The following is a 21,617-nucleotide window of genomic DNA, read 5'->3' on the forward strand; positions in this document are numbered from 1 at the left end:
TAAAGAGAGGTTCTGTTGTTTTAACCACAGTCATCCTATAATCTGAGTCCAAATGTGAGGGTTATTTTTCCAAGCCTCCGGCCTGTATCTGAGGGTTTCTGTGTATTTTCTTTAAGGCGCGCTTGGCTCTCGTCATTGAAGTTTGGTTAAACATTGTCCCGTTTCCAGTTTGAATTCATTCCCTTTTTTCATATATTTAAGCTGGTTGCTATCGACCCGAGCCCAAGTTTCGACTGCCTGAGCGAAAACAAAAAAACTTTGAAAGAAAACAGATTCCACTGGTGGCAGGATGCTTTGGGGATTTTGAGAAATGCATACACAGCTTGAGGTACATGGCTAGTTGACCTCGAGAACCGTGCGTCGTAGAATGTTCTGCTCAATGCCTATTGGTTGTCTTGGGACCATACATAGTGCCCACCATAGCATAACATCAGTCAAGCTTGTCCTTTTCACAACACCAGAACAATTACGTTCTCATTTCACAAGAGTTCAGTAGACCTCATAGATCCACAATGATATAGCTCATATGATTTATGAAATGTATTAAATATGTTGTCAGATGGGCGGTGCAACCTTATGAACTCCTCAGTTACTGGACCAAGCCTGCAGAATACATTGTCTTTTGTTTATGTGACGAATCATCATGTGATGCAAAACACCGTTTACTTCATTGCAGGGTTATCTTAAGGTGACTTTAATGTGATAAACATTGTTATGCCACAGCAAAACAGTCAGTTTTAAGTTGTTTAAGGCCGTGTTCAGACCTGACTTCTTTTTCGAAGCTGCTAGCGTCTGTTTTACATTATAATCCTATGGAGTAAACCATGTTTTCAAAAAACGTCTTTTTAAGTTGAAAAAAGTTCAACTTTTCTGAAAAAATGCCCTACTTCAAGCTCCTTTTCACAGCTAACCAATGACATGCGAGTAGCGAGACCTGTCGTTTCCATAACAACATGCGAGGAAGATGATTGGTCGAGCAGGATCCTTCTCTAAAAAATAAAATGGCGGCCGAAGTGCTGCTTTGAACATATTTTTATATGAATTAAAGTTTATTTTTCACCTTTAATAACTTTCGATTGCATTTCTAGCGAGAAATTAGTACTGTAGTTTTAAAATATGTGGTTGGTTTTTGCAAAGACTCGGTTTATAATTCAAATAGACTTCCGTTACCCTGCCTATATGAATCCTGTGTGCTGAGCTGCCTTCATGCACAAACGCTGCCAGCTTTAATTTTTTACTAAAAAAGCGCTCTTGTCAACTTTATCTTGTCAAAAAAGTGTGTTCATGGCCTAAGATCTGCATTAGTGCGGCTCAAGTGTTAGTCCAGGGGCCGGTTACATAACCTGCTTAGACTTGACTTAGTAGTTAGTCATCTATTTTTTTTCTTCAAGACTAGTCATAACTTCTTTAAAGGACTCATTGTTTGAGCACTTCGAACAAGTTGGTATGATTTATTAGGGTCTTCATGAAATGTCTGTAACATATTTTGCTTAAAAACACTCTATGGCTGTGTAAACAAAACCCTTTTTGCCTCGTCAAAAACAGCTATGGTCACAGCAACCCGTTTTAGTGCATGTCTCTTTAAATGATAATGAGTTACAGCGCACCCCACCCCTCTTCCGTCCGATGTGTCTAAACAACACACGTGTAGTACTGCCATGGCAATGGTTTAGCCGAATTATGTTTCCTGAACTCCTCTGTTTTTAGTTTCGTTTTAAACGTCTCAAATCATTCGTCCGGAGACTAAAAAATCTGTCACAGCAAACAGCGCTCACGTTGTGCGTGTATGCTTGCCTAAAATCCACGGAATGCGCACTTGCAGATCTCAGCGGAATTACGTGGATTTTAGCGCTTGTCGTTGACAAGTTATAACATTACACACACAACGTGAGAGCATAACTAGTATGCTGTGACAGATTTTTCAGCCTAAGGACGAATGATTTGAGACAGTGTTCGCCCCTGTTCATTAGTAAAACAAACAGCTTGCCGCAGCTGAACATATTAACGCACATAATGTATTAACATACATAGAGCTAAACTCCAAGTGCTCATTTGCCAAATAACATAAATATAGAGTAAATTTAACACTGGCTTTGAATGTTATATTTAGCCCATGACCGACTTAGCTCCCTTCGCTATCATATGCTAACGTTATCCTCCTATATATACGGTACATGTAAGTCAATTCAGACTGTTGATAAATATTACTTACATCGGCAGCTTTGTCTCGTTCAGTTGGTCTCGGTCCCTCTTGAGGAACAACTTCGAAGCTAATCCTGCTTGTACTGTCCCAGGTTGATAAAGCACTCCGGCTTGAAGTGACTCGCGCAAACAAGCAGGTTTTAACTTATGGTTTCTGAGGGATTTCCACTAAAAATTAAATAAATCCACTCCTGTCTTTTCCGAGGTTAGGACTTTGTGCAGAAACTACATTGCATGTTGCATGTTGTCCACAAACTTTAGCCATGGCGTCACGTACACCGCTGTCGCTTGTGAAAACAACAATGGCGGCAGCACCATGGGTGGAATTGTGTAGATTAAGGGGCGGTAATATTATAATAAGAGCCCGCGTCTACGTCACATCAGGAGCGAAATCTGAACGGCTCGATTTCTCACATGCTTGCAGAGAAAGGCTCATCAAAACAAACTTACTGGGATCTTTTTTTTCACTTTTTCTGGGTTGCTAGATACACCGGGGACCCGATTATAGCACTTAAACACAGAAAAATTGTGACTTTCATGCAATGGGTCCTTTAAATCAGTTGGTAGATTGGGCTAATATAAATGTGAAAAGTAAGACGGATTAGTCCTAACTAACTGCTAGTCTGTGAGACTAGTCGTTAAGACACAGTCTTAGCTTAGCGGCTAAGTTTATGCAACTGGGCCCAGATTGCAAACAGCTCCTCATCATTGATAATGTTAGTCAAAACCGGTTGAGTTTTTGAAATTATACAGGAAACTAATAATGGTCGTGACGTTTGGTTTCCTTAGTTGTCTTGTAAGGTTTCAAACTGTTCAGCAGGGTGTATTTGCTAGAGTTAGCATACATTTGAGTTCCTTCTGACATTCAGGAATGTCTGTTGATTCTTTTCCAAATCAAGCTTCTCGTAGGCAGAGCGTGGTTGTCATTCTGCAGTTTTGTAGGGATATTATTTTATTTGTTTCTAATGTAAGGTGTGAATACATGAATGTTTAAGGTTGTTCAGGAAGGTATTAAAGGTGCTGTGTGTAATTTTTTTGAGGATCTACTGACAGAAATGTAATATAATATACACAACTATGTCTTCCGAGGTGTATAAAGACCTTACATAATGAAGCGTCATGTTTTTAGTACCTTACAATGAGCTCTGTATTATCTTAAATAATAGGATTTCTCCTCTTGTTTTTTTCTCACTTCCTTATAGATCCCTCCCTCCCTCCCTCCCTCCCTCCCTCCCTCCCTCTCTCTCTCTCTCTTCCCGTGCTGTGTCTTTCTCTGACACCTTAAAATGCTCCACGCACACACACAGCCAAAATGTTTGCACGCGTTTCTCTCTCTCTCTCTCTCTCTCTCTCTCTCTCTCTCTCTCTCTCTCTCTCTCTCTCTCCTGGTTGCTGCTTGATCGTATCACGAGTCATGTTCGGTAAAATTTATTCGGCCACTACACAAATTCGGCACTACAATGCATTTTTGCTATTTTCTGCCGAACATTTTCGGTGGCCGAACATTCGGTGCATCCCTACACACATCAATAGCTTTATAGCATTCTTTGACGTGTGGCTGCAGTCAAACAGAAAGTTAAACTCTAAATGAGCAGACTGAGTCCATTGGTCTCCTTTAGGTCCAGAACGGCTCTCTATTCAGTACACAGAAGTACCCAGGAGATGGCGTCACTTTAATTCCACTACCTTTCAAATTCTCTTTCATTTCATTTATAGTGTTTCATCAGCACCGGAACGCCCACAGATTCAAGTCTTTGCTTTAGTGACATGCAAATGCTTCAGTGCTCACTTTACCCTGAAAATTCTGTGGTCTGTAACAAACTCGTGTGAATTTGAAATCCTGCAGACTGTTTGTAATGCTTTTTTAAAATTATATTTATTATATTGACGGTTAAGCAAATTAGGTTTCAAAGACAGGATGTGACAGTCAAACCTGGCGTGCCACATTTATGGTGAAGTTTTAGTGGTCGAGAGTTTGACTTATCTCAAAATTCACAAAATGTCTTTGTGTTACTCTCGTTTTGAACAACATGAGGGTGAATAAATGATGAGTTTTTATGTATGGATGAACCATCCCTATTATGGCACACACACATTCGATTGTGTTGATCTTAAAGGGGTCATATGGCGCGAATACGTGTTTTGTTGTGTCTTTGGTGTTATAAGTTGCCCATGCATGTATTAGACACGTAAAATTAAAGTGTCGGAACAAAATATGCACTTTATCTAAAAGCGAATGCTCACCCAGACCTGTCTAAAACGCCTTGTGTAACCACACCCCCACAAATCTACATCAGTTCGTGGTATGATTTGACCAAGACCGCCCAAATGTATACGCAAGTAAGGTGGGCGTACCTGTCAGTACAATTGCTTTGGAACAAGAACAAGACATCACTACACACTGGTTCACTGGCCAATTACAGCACTTCGCTTTTCTGAGCGATGAGCTTTGTAAAAAATCTGCACGTTTCAGAGAGGCGGGGCAAAGAGGAGATACAAACATGCATGGTGTGTGAAAAATACAGTGTTTTTTAACCTTAAATCGTGTATACACATTGCATTACATCTAAAACAAATGCTAATATTTGTTTTAGCCGTGTCATATGACCCCTTTAAAGGTATAGTTCACCCAAAAATAAATCCTCATGACTTTATTTATTTTGCAGAACACAAAAAAAGATATGTTGAAGAATGTTGGTAATCAAACAACGACGGTACCCATTCACTTCTATTGACACAGGGCCAATGTAAGTCAATGGGTACTGCCGTTGTACAGTTACCAACATTCTTTCAAATATCTCCTTTTTGTGTTCTGCATAAGAAAGAAAGCCATACAGGTTGAAATGTCAAAGTAAACGATGACAGAATTTTCTTTTTGGATGAACTGTCCCTTTAAACAAAGGCTGTGTTTTTTGCAATCTTGTAACAGGTAAGCTACATAAAATTAGACTACAATTATGTTTTATTAGGTTTTGCTATTTACGTTGTTGCCATCTCAGCAGGCGGACACATTGATCCTAATGATTCATGATGGGGCAGAACACACAAAGGCATTTTTTTCTCTCCTTAGCTCTCTTTTTATCTCCTACTTAAAAAGGAAAATTAATTATGAGGAGAGTGATCTAGACACAGATTATTTCAATTTTTAATTTGCATCAACAGCGGTGTTACCTCAGTGCCCATTTCCTGGCCTTTTAATGAAAGCTGACACGACCTGTTCTTTGTGCCCACAAATACAAACAGTTTCATTATGATAATGTGTATATACAAATATACACGTATGGGGCAGATGAACTATAATTTATAATCGTGGTAATTTCATGTGAACCAAATATAATTTATTTATGTATTTTTATTCATTTTTCTCTTTTCAGCTAATGTGGCAGCAATGTACTACGGCTACTGTATGCTGCCTGATGGTACTTACTGTCTGGCCCCGCCCCCTCCTGGGATCGACGCAAGCGTCTATTACACCTCGATGTCCACTAGCACGATGCCAATACCTTCCGTGTCCAGTCCTCCCCCTCCACCCGGCACTGTACCTTTCTTGGATCCTGCGGCCGCAATCCCATCAGCCCCTGCTACAGTTCCTGTCACAGTGACGGCTCCTGCCTCACTCTCCCATTCCGCCCCTGCGGACCTTCCTACGTCCAGGTCTGCATGCCACTGTTGTATTTCACTATTCTGTTATTGCCTGAGCCCTGCGGAAACAATCCTGTATGTGTTTTCATTTTAATCCCTCAGCTCTCGGCCTCAACAAACCACCATCGCCCCTCCAGCGACCGCCGCCGCCCCTGTCGCTGCCATCATCCCCCCACCTCCCGACATCCAGCCTGTCATTGACAAACTAGCTGAGTACGTGGCCAGAAATGGGGTGAAATTCGAGACCAGCGTGCGTGCCAAAAACGATCCCCGGTAAGCAATTACACTTCTGCTCGTCTTTCAGATGTGACAGCCTCATCGCTGCTGTTAGATAAGTGTAACCTGTAATGATAACTATAAACCTTTTTTGCGTGTGTGTGTCTTTTAAATCCTGAAGATTTGACTTCCTGCAGTCCTGGCACCAGTACAACTCCTATTATGAGTTTAAAAAGCACTACTTCATGCAGAAAGAAGGCCTGAGCGTGCAGGAGGTAATATCAGCGACATCTTTTTCTATTGAATAGAAAACTCTGTATATGCATTTAATCATGTCCCATGCCTTGTTTTTCTGCCATCTGACCAATTTTACTGTCATCTGACCAATTGAGGATTTATCAGCTGTGGCTAATGGTTTCTTGTGTACTATATTCAAGAAGGCAGGACAGAATGTAATTCAAACACAGACACAAAGTCAAAAAATGTCTGAGCTGCATCATTTTTTGAAAGAAGGACATTTATGGTAATGTAGACAAATTAGAAGTCAGTGCGGTAAGCAAATTAGCACCTTATGGTCCTCTTTAGTCATGTAGAAGCAGTGCAATAATGCGATTCAGTATAATGGCAAGTCAATAAGGCAATTCGGGACAGTGTAATATAAGGTCAATTAGTAAACACTGGAAGTTTTGTGCAGTCGATACAGACACGGTTTGCTTTGATCCCTGCAATGCTTTTTTACAGATGTATTGTGGACGGAGATGCTGCAGTTATTTATCGGAGCATAAATATTATAGGATGATAATTGCATCTGTTTTAAATCTGTTAAAATTGGCACGAACCTTCGTTCTGTTCAGCTTTGTCAGTCGATTGTCATTTAAATGAAGTTTTAATTAAAAAACGCTTTAGGGAGAACAGAGTTGTTAGACGTATACACATGCTGCATTGATATGTATACTGTGTAAAGATGGGGTAACACGCAGTTTCTGCAAATCTCATATTAATCTTGAGTACCTATACAGTAGTATTGCATACTTCGTATCTTCGAAGAGTATTTAGTTTGATCACATTTATAAAAGATAGATACAGATGTACGAGTATTTCCGGAAAAAGACGAGCTGCTGGAGGCAGCCAGGGGGCCGGAACTACAGCACGAGCACACAACATCATCGCATTATCCCTTCACGTTAGGGCTGTGCCGATAAACGATATCATATCGAATCGCGATAGAATGTATTTCAAAAACGATGATAAGCTATTGGCATTTTGACTCGATATGGATTAATCTTACAGTCTAACAGAACGCAGAAATAAATGCAACAACAGTCAGTCAGCGTGCAGCTTTTATCATGCGCGTCAAAGTACAAAGTCCATTTCATACTGCACTTGGCAAAGAAAACTCGACATGAGGAGGAAAACATTACTGGAAGCGGAAACAAAGGTGAAACTAACCTCGAGTTGTCATCATGCGGTTTATCAAGTGTCTTGTTTTTTTTTCCGCAATCGCCGGTTAAACAAAACAAACTTGAGGCGCAATTGCAAGCGAGTTATTTCGAAACTCAAGCACAAACGTTTTTATATCCATCGTTAACATATCTGCTAACATGAGCTGGTGCATATGAAACAAACCAGCGCTGCCCTGTACAGATTAGAGATGTAATGAAGTGAGTTTGTGTGCACATTAAAATATTGAACCTTGTATGTAAGATGTAGAAATGAACTACAGTTTATGTGAGATGTCTTTTTGAAAGACTAAGGTTCACTGAATGCATTGAATGAATCCCACTACTCGAGCAAGACATTATTGCAGCGTTATGTATGTGCGCAGGTGCTGAGCCAATAGCGTTCGAATGTACGCAGTAACGGAGCCCTTTCATTGGTTGAATGTACTGAATGAACACTCCCTTTACTTAACGAGTCAATCGAGTCAAAATGAGACTGAATGAACTGGTACATGTTGTTTATGGCCTAATATCCTCTGTGTTGCAACAGTGCATTCATTTAATTGAATTTTAACTGGTTAAAGGTTAACTTTTGTTAATAAACTGTTTTTAAAATAGATTCTTTTAAATACAGTTTTTTTATTAAATATATATCGAAATAAATATCGTTATCGATCAATATAGAAAAAAACTATCGAGTTTACTTTTTTGCCATATCGCCCAGCCCTACTTCACGTTGTTTACATTATGCACGTACGTGCAGATTGCCTACAAAACACAGACATATGACTTAGTTTGACTTACCAAGTGCGGTTCATGTCCGGCATCTTTTAGCGCTGGGACCGCACCATCTATCAGTTTCAAACGATCTCCAAATCCAGCGTTATATCCACCGTTTATATAACATTCATCAACGAAATGCAGTGAGCAAACAAACAAAGCTAAACTTCCATCAGCCGAGTGAAGCGGCATTGATGGGCGTGTGCTCTTTCTCTCACGTTAGCGTGGGGGTGCTCTTTCGCTCGGTGGATGATGCGTGGGCGTGCTTATCCGCGAGAATGGCCAATAAAAGGAATAGGATTACGAAACAGGCATTCAGACTTATAAAAAACTTTCTGAAAAAAGTTGGAGTGCTGGGGGAGTGTATCGAGCACAGAAATTCTACCTCATACGTCTAACTCGTTTTTTAACAAGTTGACCATGTTAAGCATGAGAAGCCGGTGTAAAGAATCAGAATGCAGGAAATAGCATGTTACCCCATCTTTAAAAGGATTCTCCATCCAATTTGATCTTCATTTACTCACCCTCACGTTGTTCCAAACCTTTTCTAAAAGATATTTGGAGAAAGGTTAGCAACTATTATTTCTGGGACATCATTGACTACCTTATTAGGAAAAATTTAAATGGTAGTCAGGGGTACCCAGAACGGTTTGCTTTCCTAAATTCTTCAAAATTTCTGATTTTGTGTTCAACAGAACATACAAAAAATATATTTTTTTATTATGATTGTCAATGATGTCCCAGAAATGTCAGGTGCAGAATTTTCATTTTTGGGTGGAGTATGTCTTTAAATTGTCATGTGACCTATAGAACGCACCAATAAGCATGGATATAAACCAAACCCTACTTTCTGTCAAAACCTTTCATCACAGTTTCCTACAATCATCTTTGTTTTCTATTTGTGTTGCGTCTCTAATGGTGAGTGATGCCGTAAATCCATTACGCCAAGACGACTTGACATTATTCCTGTCATTACAGACTATTAACACCCTGGTCATTCTTAATGGATTGAGAGGCAAGATGGACTGTTTAGCTGTGCGTTATTGAATATGAAAAAAATATCAGTAGCGAATCGTATTAGAATCTCCTCGTAAGGCCCCGGTTAATGCAAAATTTGGTAAACAAATAGCAACGCTTGATGGACTAACGTGATGTTTATCATTGAAGGGGCGTGTAGAAGAAAGCATGCTTTAAACGATTGTTTACCCTGACTTTTAACCTAGCTTCAAATTGATGTTTTGTTCGTGGAAGTGATCTAAACCGTTACATTTCCAGAGAGGAAAATGTAGCAGTTACGGACGTGATTATAAGTGCAGTAAATGGTGGCAGAGTAAGTTAATGAGCACTGAGTTAGCGGAGCCTTTTTTCCACCCTCTGTGTGTGTCAGAACACTTCCCTCTCCCTTCCTCCCTCTCTTAATGAGACCTCGTCGCTTTGCCTTTCTGTTGTGTGTTCAGAATCAGTCTGTGTGGCTTTGTGTGCAATCTGTGTGCGCCTATGTGGTGTGGTCATTGCTGTGAGCCAAGACCATTTGATACCTCACATTTTTTTTAAAGGAAGTATTTCTGCTTCTTGGAAGCCTTCGGTCTGTGACTCAGGAATTGTTTTGCCATCAGCCCCTTTTGATGGTGCGTTCAAGTCGTGGTTTGATTGTGTTTTATGAGCTGAGTGCACCTGAAATCCACCATAAAGTTGTGATTACTAGTGGGGATTTTCTTTAAGCTTGACCTTCTGAGTCATTTTAAGAGTTATGGTGGAAGCACATTTATATCAATTATAGTACATTAAAATTGTTGACTGTACAATTGAATGCATTTGTGTGCAAAATATACATCAAGTGTCAATTACAGGTCATATTTTGTTTTTCATCTTGTTCCAGTAGACCTAAAAATCTTTGTGTAAAAGGAATCTCTGTTAGTAAAGGATTTGGACTACAGCATGTGGTGCTGGTTGTCTGTGACTGTGTGAGGGTGGTAGACGTCTTGGCCTTGGAAAAAAATCTGTCATTATTAACCCTCATGTCAATCAAAACCTGATATTGTGAAAAATGTCTTTTAAGTTGTTTATTGTCCATACAATGGAAGTCAATGGGGTCCAATGTCGTTTGGTTACCAATGTTCTTGAAAATATCTTCTTTTGCGTTGTGCGGACGTAAATGTCATACACGTTTGAAATTACATATGGTTGAGTAAATGACGAAAGTTTTTTTTAAGTTTTGGGTGAACTATCCCTTTAACAAGTCCTGTGGGAAGTACATTGAGAGGCTTGTGGCGCTGGTGACGTCACATACTAATTAGCATATTTGTGCTGTCATCGCGTCGTGTTTGCGTTTGCACCAGTGTTGGCACTTGATATCTTTTTTTCTTTTCTCTGATCTGTCACTTTATTCTGTATTTTACAACTGAATGCCACCAGCAGTCACTTTAAAGGGATACTTCAACCAAAATTGAAAAGTCTGTCATCATTTACTTACCTTCGAGTTTTTCCAAATGTGTATAAATATCTTTGTTCTGATGAACGCAGAGAAAGATATTTGGAATAATGCTTATAACCAAACAGATCTCGATTCCCATTGACCACCATGTATTCAATACAATGGTAGTCAAAAGTGCCCCAGAACGGTTTGCTGTCCTACATTCTTCAAAATGCCTTAATTTGTGTTCAATAGAAAAAAAAATGATAAAGTAATTTTTCCTATTATGGGAGTCAATGGGGGTCGAGATCTGTTTGGTTATAAGCATTCTTCCAAATATATTTCTCTGCATTCATCAGAACAAAGAAATGTATACACATTTTGAACAACTCGAAGGTGAGTAAATGAGGGCAGTATTTTCATTTCTTGGTGAAGTATCCCTTTAACTGCTGCTATAATCTTGATTAATAAATGCAACATCATCGGACAACATCACAATACAGTACATCTACATTAAAGAGCGGCTATATACTGTTCCCAATTATTGTCAATGTGTCGTGTTGCTGCTCGGCTATTGATATACCTGGGTGGTCTGCCCAAGTAAATGCATTGTATGGAAAACACTGAAATCTAAAAAGAAGTTTTACTAGTGTATCAGGGTCAAGTAAGAGTACAACACTGTAAGGACTAATTTACAGAATTAGACATACCACAGAAATATTGAAAAACAAATAGCCTACACTTCCTGTAGTTATGATTTTTTATATAACTAGTAATGCCACTGTATTAGAAGAGATGTTTCCTCTATACCCTACAGCTCTCTAAATATAGAAGTAGAAAATCATTGAGAATGGAAATAAGAACTTATAAAGTTGAAGAAAACCGAGGACGCTGTATTAGTGGGTACATTGGAATAAATGTTGTGTTGTCATGACTCATGAACGTAACACTACTGTTTCACACCAGTGCCTGTTTTTATTTGCTCTGCCTTCCCGAGCTAAGCTACGCCTCACTCGATCCCAACTTTTTGCAGTTTAATCTGCGCAGTTTTGAATGTCTTCCACCCTTAATTGCGTATCCAGCTGGGTTGCAGTCGTACCAGCTGCCGGATGCGTCGAACGCTGCCCAATCTCTCCGAGATTTGGCTTTGGTTTGGTTGCATAAAATGTAACACTACCAACGGGGTAGAGTTTCATAAAGAGTTTCATAGATCCCCTGTGATGACGTTTCGACTTCGGAGTTTTGTCTGATAGAGCTATTAAGTTTTATATTTGAATTGCTTTGAAAGGTGTCCGAGGAAGTCATGATGCGTTCCTTATGGATTGGCAGAACATTTTTTTCCAGTATTTGCACGTTTTTGCCAGAGTGTGTTGTTAAAGGTGAAGTAACGTCTGTGTAATTTTCAAAAGGCTTCCCCTGTCCTCCATTGTTTAGCCAAACAGGCCTCCCCCAGTTTTGCTTTTGGTTGGTCTGATTAGGCCTCCCCCAGTATATAGACTTTTTAGTCTATAAATGTCTTTTAGTTCTAGTTGTTCATTATTTAGTTCATTATTTAAAATGATTTCAAGTCACCCCTAAACAACTTTAAAGTACTGTTGTTTTACAGTGTGTATTCCCACATCATTAAAGTGAAATAAGCAAACTAATGCAAACCTTGTCCAAGCAATGTGTTGTCGGGGCAGAAAATTGGAGGTTCAAAGGAAGGACAGAGGAAGCCCCAAGCCTGTGAGAATCGATTTGTTCCTGTAACTCGTGTGTGTGTGTACGCGCCTCAAGGACACACATCCCTGAACCTGCTGCTTAGAGCTGCGCGATGACGGTTTGTGTGGTTGGTCGGTCATATTTCAGTAACACCCGCTGCCTCATTAAAACTTCTGTCCCACCAAGCGCCTAAAAGCTTGAAGATGTGTTTTTGCTGTTGGAGGAACAAAAGAGGAAATAGCGCAAGGAACATGAAATTAAAAATTTTATGCAAATGCAGACTCGGAGGAACCACATTGTGATGGTATTTTCTTGTTTTCAAGTTACCCGAAACTGGCACTCGCAGACTATTTCGTAATTTTGAGACACAGAATATACTAGAAAAGTTAAAGGGGCACTTTATCCATCAGGACTTGATTGAATGGGGGCGTTGATTGGGCATAAAAGGTGGCATTTTGACACTAACATCGCATGAGAGAGTTCACAAATGAGTCTTTAGTCTGTAGATACTCGCTGCAGCCGTCCCTCTTTCCTTACAATTAAAAACTCCAGAAAAGTTTCATCCACGTACGACACATCTTGTCCTCTGTTCCTCGCTAATTTGGGCTCCTCAGAGAACACTTCACTTGATTTGCAAAGTTCAGCAAGCCCGCGAATTCATCAGCTTCAGCCAGCGTTTAAACTCGATGTTCTGGGATTGTCTTCAAAGCGACTGACATTTGGTTCCAATTTTTTTTCCGTCTCAGTAGAGTCTGGCTGCTTGAAGACGGCTATATTTAACCACACGACTTGTGCTTTTTCCCCCCTTTATATTATTTTTCGGAAATATACAAGGAAACTTGCACTGTAAAAAGCTTTTGCAAGTCTCAAAGTGCTGTGGTTTGGCTTTTAAAGGGCTCTTGAGCGATGCTTAAGGTCAGGTGATGAAGTTGGTTGGTTGTCAAACGTACAGATTCTTGTTATTGCAGCTCAGTTCTGCACGAAGCCGTCATCAGTTCTAGCATATAATGTCTTGAATTCTCTTTGAAGGGTGTTCTAGTTTCATTTAGGTCTTTTTAATATGCGGTAATGGCTGTTCTGGAACACATTGTTCTGGTTTTATACTCTTGTCACCCCCTTCTCAGAGCAGTTTTACACATCAGTTCCATGAAAACCTGATCTGAGCACTGAATGTGATGATAAAAGCAAAAGTGAGTTTGATCAGGCTGTCGGGTCAATGCTAACAAGAAGTTTGGGCCTTTTTTGCACAGAAAAGCAAGCCGTGTTTTAATCCAGATGTGCTCAGTTGTGTTTCTGGTGATCTGTCTTTCAGCACAACATAGATCAACTCTAATAGAACCACACCTGATACAGATAATTCACAGTTTTAGAGTTTCCTTAAGTGTTTTTGGAACTCTCCAGAAGAAAGATTAAGCAGACTCCTGTCTTCTTGACTTTTTTCATGTTTTTCGATTGTAAAAACAGAAATCTCTTGAACTACATTTACTTTTCTTAACCAATTACCAAGTATTTTCTTCTAGTTTAAAACGTATACTTTTGTTGGTGGTATTGTACTCAAGAGTACAGCATACTTTATTTCGCATGTTTTTACTGTAAAACCGCCATGAATCTTGTCTTTTTTTTTCTTTGAATCTCCTTAAAATGCGACTCATCTTTGCTTTTAAAGGGGGTAACGTTTTTTGCTCTTGTCTGGAATTCTTGAACCTCAAATGTGCTATTTATTTTTGCTCAATTTGTGGGGTCCTTGATAATATTTCCTCGAATCATATAATTAAAGCAACACTTTGTAGTTTTTCGACCTTAAAATAATGTCCTTAAAATGATTTCAGTGGTAGAACAACTCTTAACTGGACAAACTCTTCTCCCGCTGCTACCTGAGCAACCTCATTGTGGCTAGAACCACTCTGTAAGTTCTGTGTTGGGGTCGGTACACACAGCCCCGCCCATCCCCTGCCTGCGGAAGAGTGCAAGATGGTTCCTAAACAACGTTTCGGCATTCGCCGGTTTCATCAGCTTAGTAAATAAATTCACGTATGTTGCGCTGCCCTCGCGGAAGCTTATACAGCGCCATTATTTACGACACTGGTAACAGGCAATTACACTTATCAACCACATGGGGGGGCCGTGAGCAAAAGTTCTAAAGTGTTGCTTTAAGGGCGTTTGGCTGGTCCCTGCACTTCATAAATCATCAGTATAGTTTTTGTGCAGCGGCTTTTGATTTTTCTGGGTAAGGCAAAAACGTTGCAGCATTGATGGTTCCAGTTCTGAGGTTTTGGCACGCTGTTACATTCAAATGAAATGGTCTGCCTTTTAGCTGCTTTTAATGAAAAGTGGAAACATTTCTCTCTAGTTCCAGACCTCTGTGTAACTGAGCTTTCATGTGAGGTTTATTTTTTCATCTTTATTACACGTAATGGAAAGGAGCGGGTTGGTATTTTATTTGTCGTAAAAGCGTGTATCTACGCCACCAGAAATTATACATATCTTTCTGTTTCTCCCCACATAGACACAACAAACAGTGCAACATGTTATTAAAAATTTGACCAGTGTTCCTGTATCTTATTTTTTCCTCCAGTACTAAATTTTTAACCATGCACTCTGTGCAACTATTTTGAAACACTAAAAAGATGAATGCAGTAAACATCGTCTGCGTTCATTTTTAATCTAACGTGTCCTCCCCTCTGCTTTCCTCCTCACAGTGTTTTCCCTACCAATTTTTTACATCCTTCAAAAACATGGTAAATTAAAGGTCTCATTTTTAGAAGTTTGTTTTTTAGCCCCTGGCGTGTTTTCTGCATTCACTTTCATATCCATTAGACGGCCTTAAAAACAGAGAGAAGGATGGGCATTATGTTTCTGTTTGAGGTGGCAAGGGTCTTGAGCACACACACGGAGTACAAATACTGCAAATTACCTTAATTACCGCAAATGACTGTGTTTCAAGTAATCTAAGAAATACTGAATATCTCTAGATGATTAGGTTGGAAGATGTTGTGCCTCAAGGCGGCTAAATAAAAGGTAGAGCTGTAATCCACTAACTTTGTTTGGCAGATTCACACTTTCTTTATTTTGAGAAATGCTATTTAGATGTCAGTTTCTCAGCTTTGAGTGATTAAAGGAATACTTCACCCAAAAATAACAGTTCTGTAAGTAGCATTTTATTGCACTAGTTTCATGTTAACACATATAACTGCAATCTGTAACTTGTGTCTCTATATCGCCATCTCGGTGTGAAGCATTAAATTGCAAATTACATTAAATACACTGGCCGTTTCTCAATATGCGTTCTCGCTCTACGTCATCAATAACTGTCAAAGTCCGGTTCCAATACTCAAGAACACAAGAACAGAGAACGCATGAAAGTACCCGGATGTGTTCTCGATATCAAAGATGCATCGAACCTGCTTCCTAGAAGTCCCAGAAGTCACTGCGGCTCGTCCATCCAAATTCGTTCTTCCGAGGCTGCCTCGCCACACCGGTCTCAACGAGAACACAAGTCCGTTCTATGCTTTCTTGGAATTGAGAAACGGCCAATTTAATAAAACGTGAAAAAAAGGCTAATATTCCACTAGCTAGGGTTAGCTAGTTTTGACCACAGATTTTTAATGCACTTGCTAAAAATGTTTAACTAAAAAAAGTTACGGGTTGCAACGTTAACGTTTTTAGGATATTAAAATGTTTCTCACATGGCTCATTGATTTGTATTTGTATATAGATATAGATATCTTGTCTTATCAAAATTCTTGCTTTATAGTTGGGATTGGGGGTGTGTTTTTAAATGATTTTCTGTGGTTATCAACATTATGTCACATACTGTACCTTGTATTTAACCCGCAGAGCTGCCTCTGTATTCGCCTCCTGTCAAATCTCCATATTCTTTCTTCCACATATCTTGAAAAGAACAGTCTGTAATTACTGCAACTGGCAGGCCATTAGCAGCAGTACAAGAACTGTTTACTTCGGTGTTGATTCACAGGCATATTTACAAACCCCAACCTCTAATTTAAGCCCACAAGCTGATTCTGTGTCTTTAAGTGGCTTTGTTTCATCAATTACGCATCGTTTTTGTAATTAGAGGCTCTCTGGCATCCCTCGCATATTGTGCTTTATAACCTCCTTCATTATATCTTAGTTCCTAAGAAAATTATCCAAAGCGTTTTATAAACCCTGGTTATTTCAGTCTTACACTATGAGGGCATTTCAGATTTTTGGTTTTTGGTCCAGTTTCCATATAGGTGAAGCATTTTTGATTTGCAATTTAGCAATTTACTATAAATTGCTTCGGATAAAATTATGTCAGATGCATAAATGTTAAAGGAATAGTTCACCGAAAATGAAAATTCTGTCATCATTTATTCACCCAGAACTTATTCCAAACCTATACTGTAAGTTTCCTTGATTTAATAAACACAAAGAAAGATATTTGGAAGAGTGTTTGTCGCTAATGGGGCGCTACTGACTATTATAGTAGGAAGAAAAACTACCACATTCTTGGGTTTCCACATTCTTCAAAATATCTTTCTTTGAGTTTAGCAGAACACAGACATTATATGGGTTTGCAACAACTTCTGGATGAGAAAATGATGACAGAACTGTCACAATAATTTATAAGACAAGAATTGAGTAAACGTCTGTGAAAAGATATTTTTTAAATCTGTCTTTTTCTAGCTCTCTCTCTCTCTCTCTCTCTCTCTCTCTCTCTCTCTCTCTCTCTCTCTCTCTCAACCAGTTCTCCGTTTATGTTCCTCCTTCAGCCATCTACAGTACACGCTTGTCATCTAACTTTATAGCCGAGTTAGCTCTGGGGTCACCTCCCTCTGGGGAAATGAACCTCAAATACACTGTTGCACCTGCTCTGCCCTCTTCCATCCCTTGTTATATCACTTTGTTTCGTGCCCTGTTTTATCTTGGCTCTGTTGTGTTCTTGGGCGGTGGCGATTTTCGTAATGATCACCCGGGCGTCCACGGGCCACTGCTTTGATGACTTTATTAGTGGAAATAATCAAACTGAACATAAGGGTTCCAGCAGCTCATTTACACCGGTTAGTTAAGGCAACAAGGGTTTTTCAATCTTTAACTCGTTTGCAGGGTTTTTAAGTTTAAGGCACTTTTATTTGTCCATTTTTCTGTTTTAATTGTTTCACTTTATGTTCCCTTAGAGAGTTCCTTATTTGCTCTGTGCCGACTCAGAGTTGTCATGCCACAGCCCAGCTCAGAATAAATCATTTTTTACTGAAAATAAAACATAAAGCTATTGATGTGTGATGAGGTTTTGTACAAAGTTGTCTGTTCAGTTTGGCCTCAGTTTTATTGTTGAAGTTGCTTTTAGAGCAGTGGAACCACTCCAGGGGCCGCTGTGTGACTGTGGGGGTCCAGGTGGAATCAGTCCGACCTAATTTGCAAAAATGAAAGCAGGGATGATGACAACAGGAAAGATGGTGTGCTCGCAACAGTTGTAAACAGCTGCCGCTGGTATTCTCAGCGGTACTCGAGTCGATGATGCAACCGTACCACAGTACGGAACCAATTGATACAATTTGAAGCGTCAAAATGAAAGCGTGAAACTTTTTAAAATTTTAATTTGGAAGTGTGAAAACAGCCTGTGAGTAGTTATGTAAATTAAGGTATTTTGATAATTTTTTTTATGATTTATTAAGATCACATTCCAAGTGTAATTCATGATGGGTGGTGCATCATGTTTCACATGGCATTAGACATGTGCCCAGTTAACCGAAAATATATATCACGTGATTTATGCACAACTTGTGAGAGAAGTACGGTAAAATGCTGCTGCATCCGGAAGCCAGAGGGCGCTCTCGTGCAGAAACTCCAATACGCACTGCAGAAGAAGACCACAAAACACGTAGTAGTAGGAAATGCCTAAGGACATGTTTTTATCACCGATCCTCAAGCCTCCTCAGGTATTTTCATGATAATAAAGTATATTTATAATGATCATGTTTGACGGGTGTTGCTTTTTTAAATGCACGTTATAAGCGACTCAAACTCGCACTGCTTTTAGATCGAGCAGCATTTCTACTGATCCCAGAGCCGTGCTTCACGGACAAGTTACGCATCAATAAAATAAACGATACCTTGCATTATCGCAGCCAGCTCGGTTTCAGCAGGATTTGGTGGTAACTGCGGTTAACCGGGCACATGTCTACATGGCATCATAATCTCCGCTTAAAAAGATTCATCTACAAAAATGCTGTCATTTATTTACCTTCACATCACTCAAAATGTATTTAACTTTTTCTTTGGTCTAACACAAAAGCGATTTTGAGGAATGTCTCTGTGGTTTTGTGTCCATGCAATGGAAGTCGATGAGCGCCCATATTGTTTGGTTACCAACGTTCTTCAAAATATCTTCTTTTGTGTTCTGCAGAAGAAAGTCATACAGGTTTGGAATGGGGACGAGTAAACTGATGAAAAGTACTCATTTTTTGCTGAACTGTCCCTTTAAACCTTTCTGGATGATATTTACTTTCTTGCCATGTTACTTCTCCCACAGTCATATCGCTCACCCATGTTTTACTAGAATGGGGCTCCCATGTCATGCTCTACTAGCATGCGTTTCTTCTTTATAAACATGCTTAAGGGATTAGCACCTTTGTATGAAAGGATTCAGACGTTGAGTGGCATCTCTGCCTAGGAGTACATGTTCAAGGAATCCCAGAGCTGAATTAGAGACGTTGAAGAGGCTAGAACAACCTCTGGATTGTTAATGTTCATTTGATGGTAATTTGTTGATGTAGGTTGGCAACAGCAGAAAATTACTGAATCTCCAATGTGTTTTTGTGGTTGCAAACCGGAGAGACAATGCAACAGAAAGATGTGTTTTCTATTTTTTTATTGCGTTCTTTTACAGCACAGTTTTCGCTCTTATCACATTCAATTTAGATGGCAAGTTCATAACTCAGATAAAATAGAATTTCTTTTGTTGTTCCATTGTAGATTTAGTAAAGCAACGTGAAACCCTGTCAGAGTGGTTTTGTACAGTATGTGTACCGTTCATATCAGATGAATTCAATAACCAGTACGATAAAACAAGATACGAACCAAATATTATCATGCAGTTGTATTTCTTATTTTTCTTATTTACTTTTATACAGAACCCATTTTAGAAGAAAATTGTTAGCAATTTTTAACACTAGGCAAGGGTTGAGAGTGTAGAGTTAAAACTTTTACTCTTTTCCAGTAGCTTCTCTTTATTTTTTTTATATCGACTGTCCAGTCCAAATCCAATCTCCAGCTTTAAGTCCTTCATCTTATCTTTGGGAGAAAGATTCTTAACTGGATTTAATGACCCCCAACCCCCCCCCCAACACTTCATCTTACCCCGGTCTGTCGTGAGAATCTTCGGACAGTTTTTAATAGACCTGTAAAATATTGAAAACTTCCATTACAGACACTAAACTTTAAGAATCGTTCTTTTACTTTTTCTCTTTTCTTGCTGTTTTGCATCTATTTTTTACTCCTGCTGACTAAAAAAATAAATAATAAAACACAAGGATTTGGGTCACTGTAAGGAAAAACATCATCTCATTAGCGCATGCAGCCCATCACCATCCCGCTGCGTGAATCCGTTCTTCCGCACCGGCTGGTGGTACTGTATGTTTTTGCTGGCAGATGGATGATAAATAAGAGCATCAGTCATGAATTGCTCTCACGCCGAGCGGCTGTGAAGGTGTCTATCGTGGGTTTCTCCAGTACAAAATGTTTCTGAGATTACAATCGGCCATCAGCGCAGCCCTGAGTGCCACCCACAAGACCAGTGTCACATCTTAATAGAGCTCATGCCAAACGCACAGTGCAGCGACAGAATATTTTAGTTTAAAAGCAGAGCTGTGGTGAATTGTTAAAACCAGTAATGAAAGTAGTTGACAACAAACTATTAACTAGCTTGTGGTTAGTAATTTGCTTTGCAATATTGGTCAAAAGTTAGCAAATTCCTGTACAGATTAAAGTTGAATTTAACTACTTTATAAAAGCCACAGAGTGAGCTGAAGCAGATAAAAGATAAAAGTTGTAAAACTTAAGTTGTATAATGCATCATAGCACTTTATATGGAATAATTCAAAGACGGTCATGATCATATAGTTTTATTTGGGCAGGTTCCATGTCTTTGAGAGAGGTGCTTTGACCAGAGCAATATTTTACACTTATTTTAAAATATGCTATACTTGCTTAATTTACTATAATTTATATATATCCATTTTGCTTTACAGCTAACAAGTGAATTCATGCTCGTCAATCAAACTGAGTGCATAAGAGAAATTAATTGTAATCAAAACAGTGTTAATTGTTGGACATCAAATGTAGGTTTTAAATTAATATGAGTTATTAACTTAACTAATGAATAGTAATGATTTTGACAGAAATAAAGAAAAACTAAAAGGCTGATTTTAAAGCGGCCCTAACACACGCGGTTTCTGCCAATCTCATATTAATCTGGAGTACCTATAGCGTAGTATTGCATACTTCGTATCTTCGAATAGTATTTAGTTTGATCACATTTATAAAAGATAGATACAGCTGTACGATTATTTCCGAAAGCATAGGGCGCGTGCGGGGGGAGGGGTAGGCTGAACTAAACCATGTGCGCACCCATTGCCAACAAAACACAGACATCAGTTTCACTCACCGTGTGCGGTTCATTTCCGGCATCTTTTAGCGCTGGGACGGCTCCATATATCAGTTTCAAACGATCTCCAAATCCAGCGTTATATCCACCGTTTATATAACATTCATCACCCAAATGCAGTGAACAAACAAGCACCTGAACTTCGCGAACGTATGCTCTCTCTCTCCTGCACACAAGTGAATGTGACATCTGCGCATGCTCCTTCTCCTGCTTTCCTTGCTGCCGCGTGCTTTTCCGGGAGAATTGTCCAATAAGGGACTAAGAAAAATTGTTACGAAACAGTTTTATTTGTTCGAAAAAAACATTTTCCGAAACCTGTACAATCGCTGGGGGAGTTTATCAAGCACAGAAATACTACGTAATACGCCCAACTCGTTTTTGGACAAGTTGACAATGTTAAGCATGAGAAGACTGCACGTTTAACATTGTAAAGAAGTCAGAATGCATGACACACCGTTGCAGCACCCCTTTAATAACTGTTTCCAGGTTGTGTGTGTCTGTGTCTATTTATCTTGAGTTTTGTCTTTCCATATCTGTCTATTGCATTTGCTAGTTTTGTTATATCTGACATCTGTAA

General features: G+C 39.3%; 1 protein-coding gene across 1 annotated transcript in view; it reads left to right on the top strand.

The window, feature by feature from the left end:
* sfswap (splicing factor SWAP) overlaps positions 1–21,617 on the top strand; it is an 84,639-nt gene that overhangs the window by 22,212 nt on the left and 40,810 nt on the right. Inside the window, exons 8-10 of the mRNA XM_057360081.1 lie at positions 5,577–5,856; positions 5,947–6,117; positions 6,242–6,335. Of these exons, the coding sequence (XP_057216064.1) occupies positions 5,577–5,856; positions 5,947–6,117; positions 6,242–6,335 (545 nt within the window). The remainder of the gene's footprint in view (positions 1–5,576; positions 5,857–5,946; positions 6,118–6,241; positions 6,336–21,617) is intronic.

This window comes from Triplophysa rosa, linkage group LG19 (genome assembly GCF_024868665.1).
Source record: "Triplophysa rosa linkage group LG19, Trosa_1v2, whole genome shotgun sequence".
Taxonomy (NCBI): domain Eukaryota; kingdom Metazoa; phylum Chordata; class Actinopteri; order Cypriniformes; family Nemacheilidae; genus Triplophysa; species Triplophysa rosa.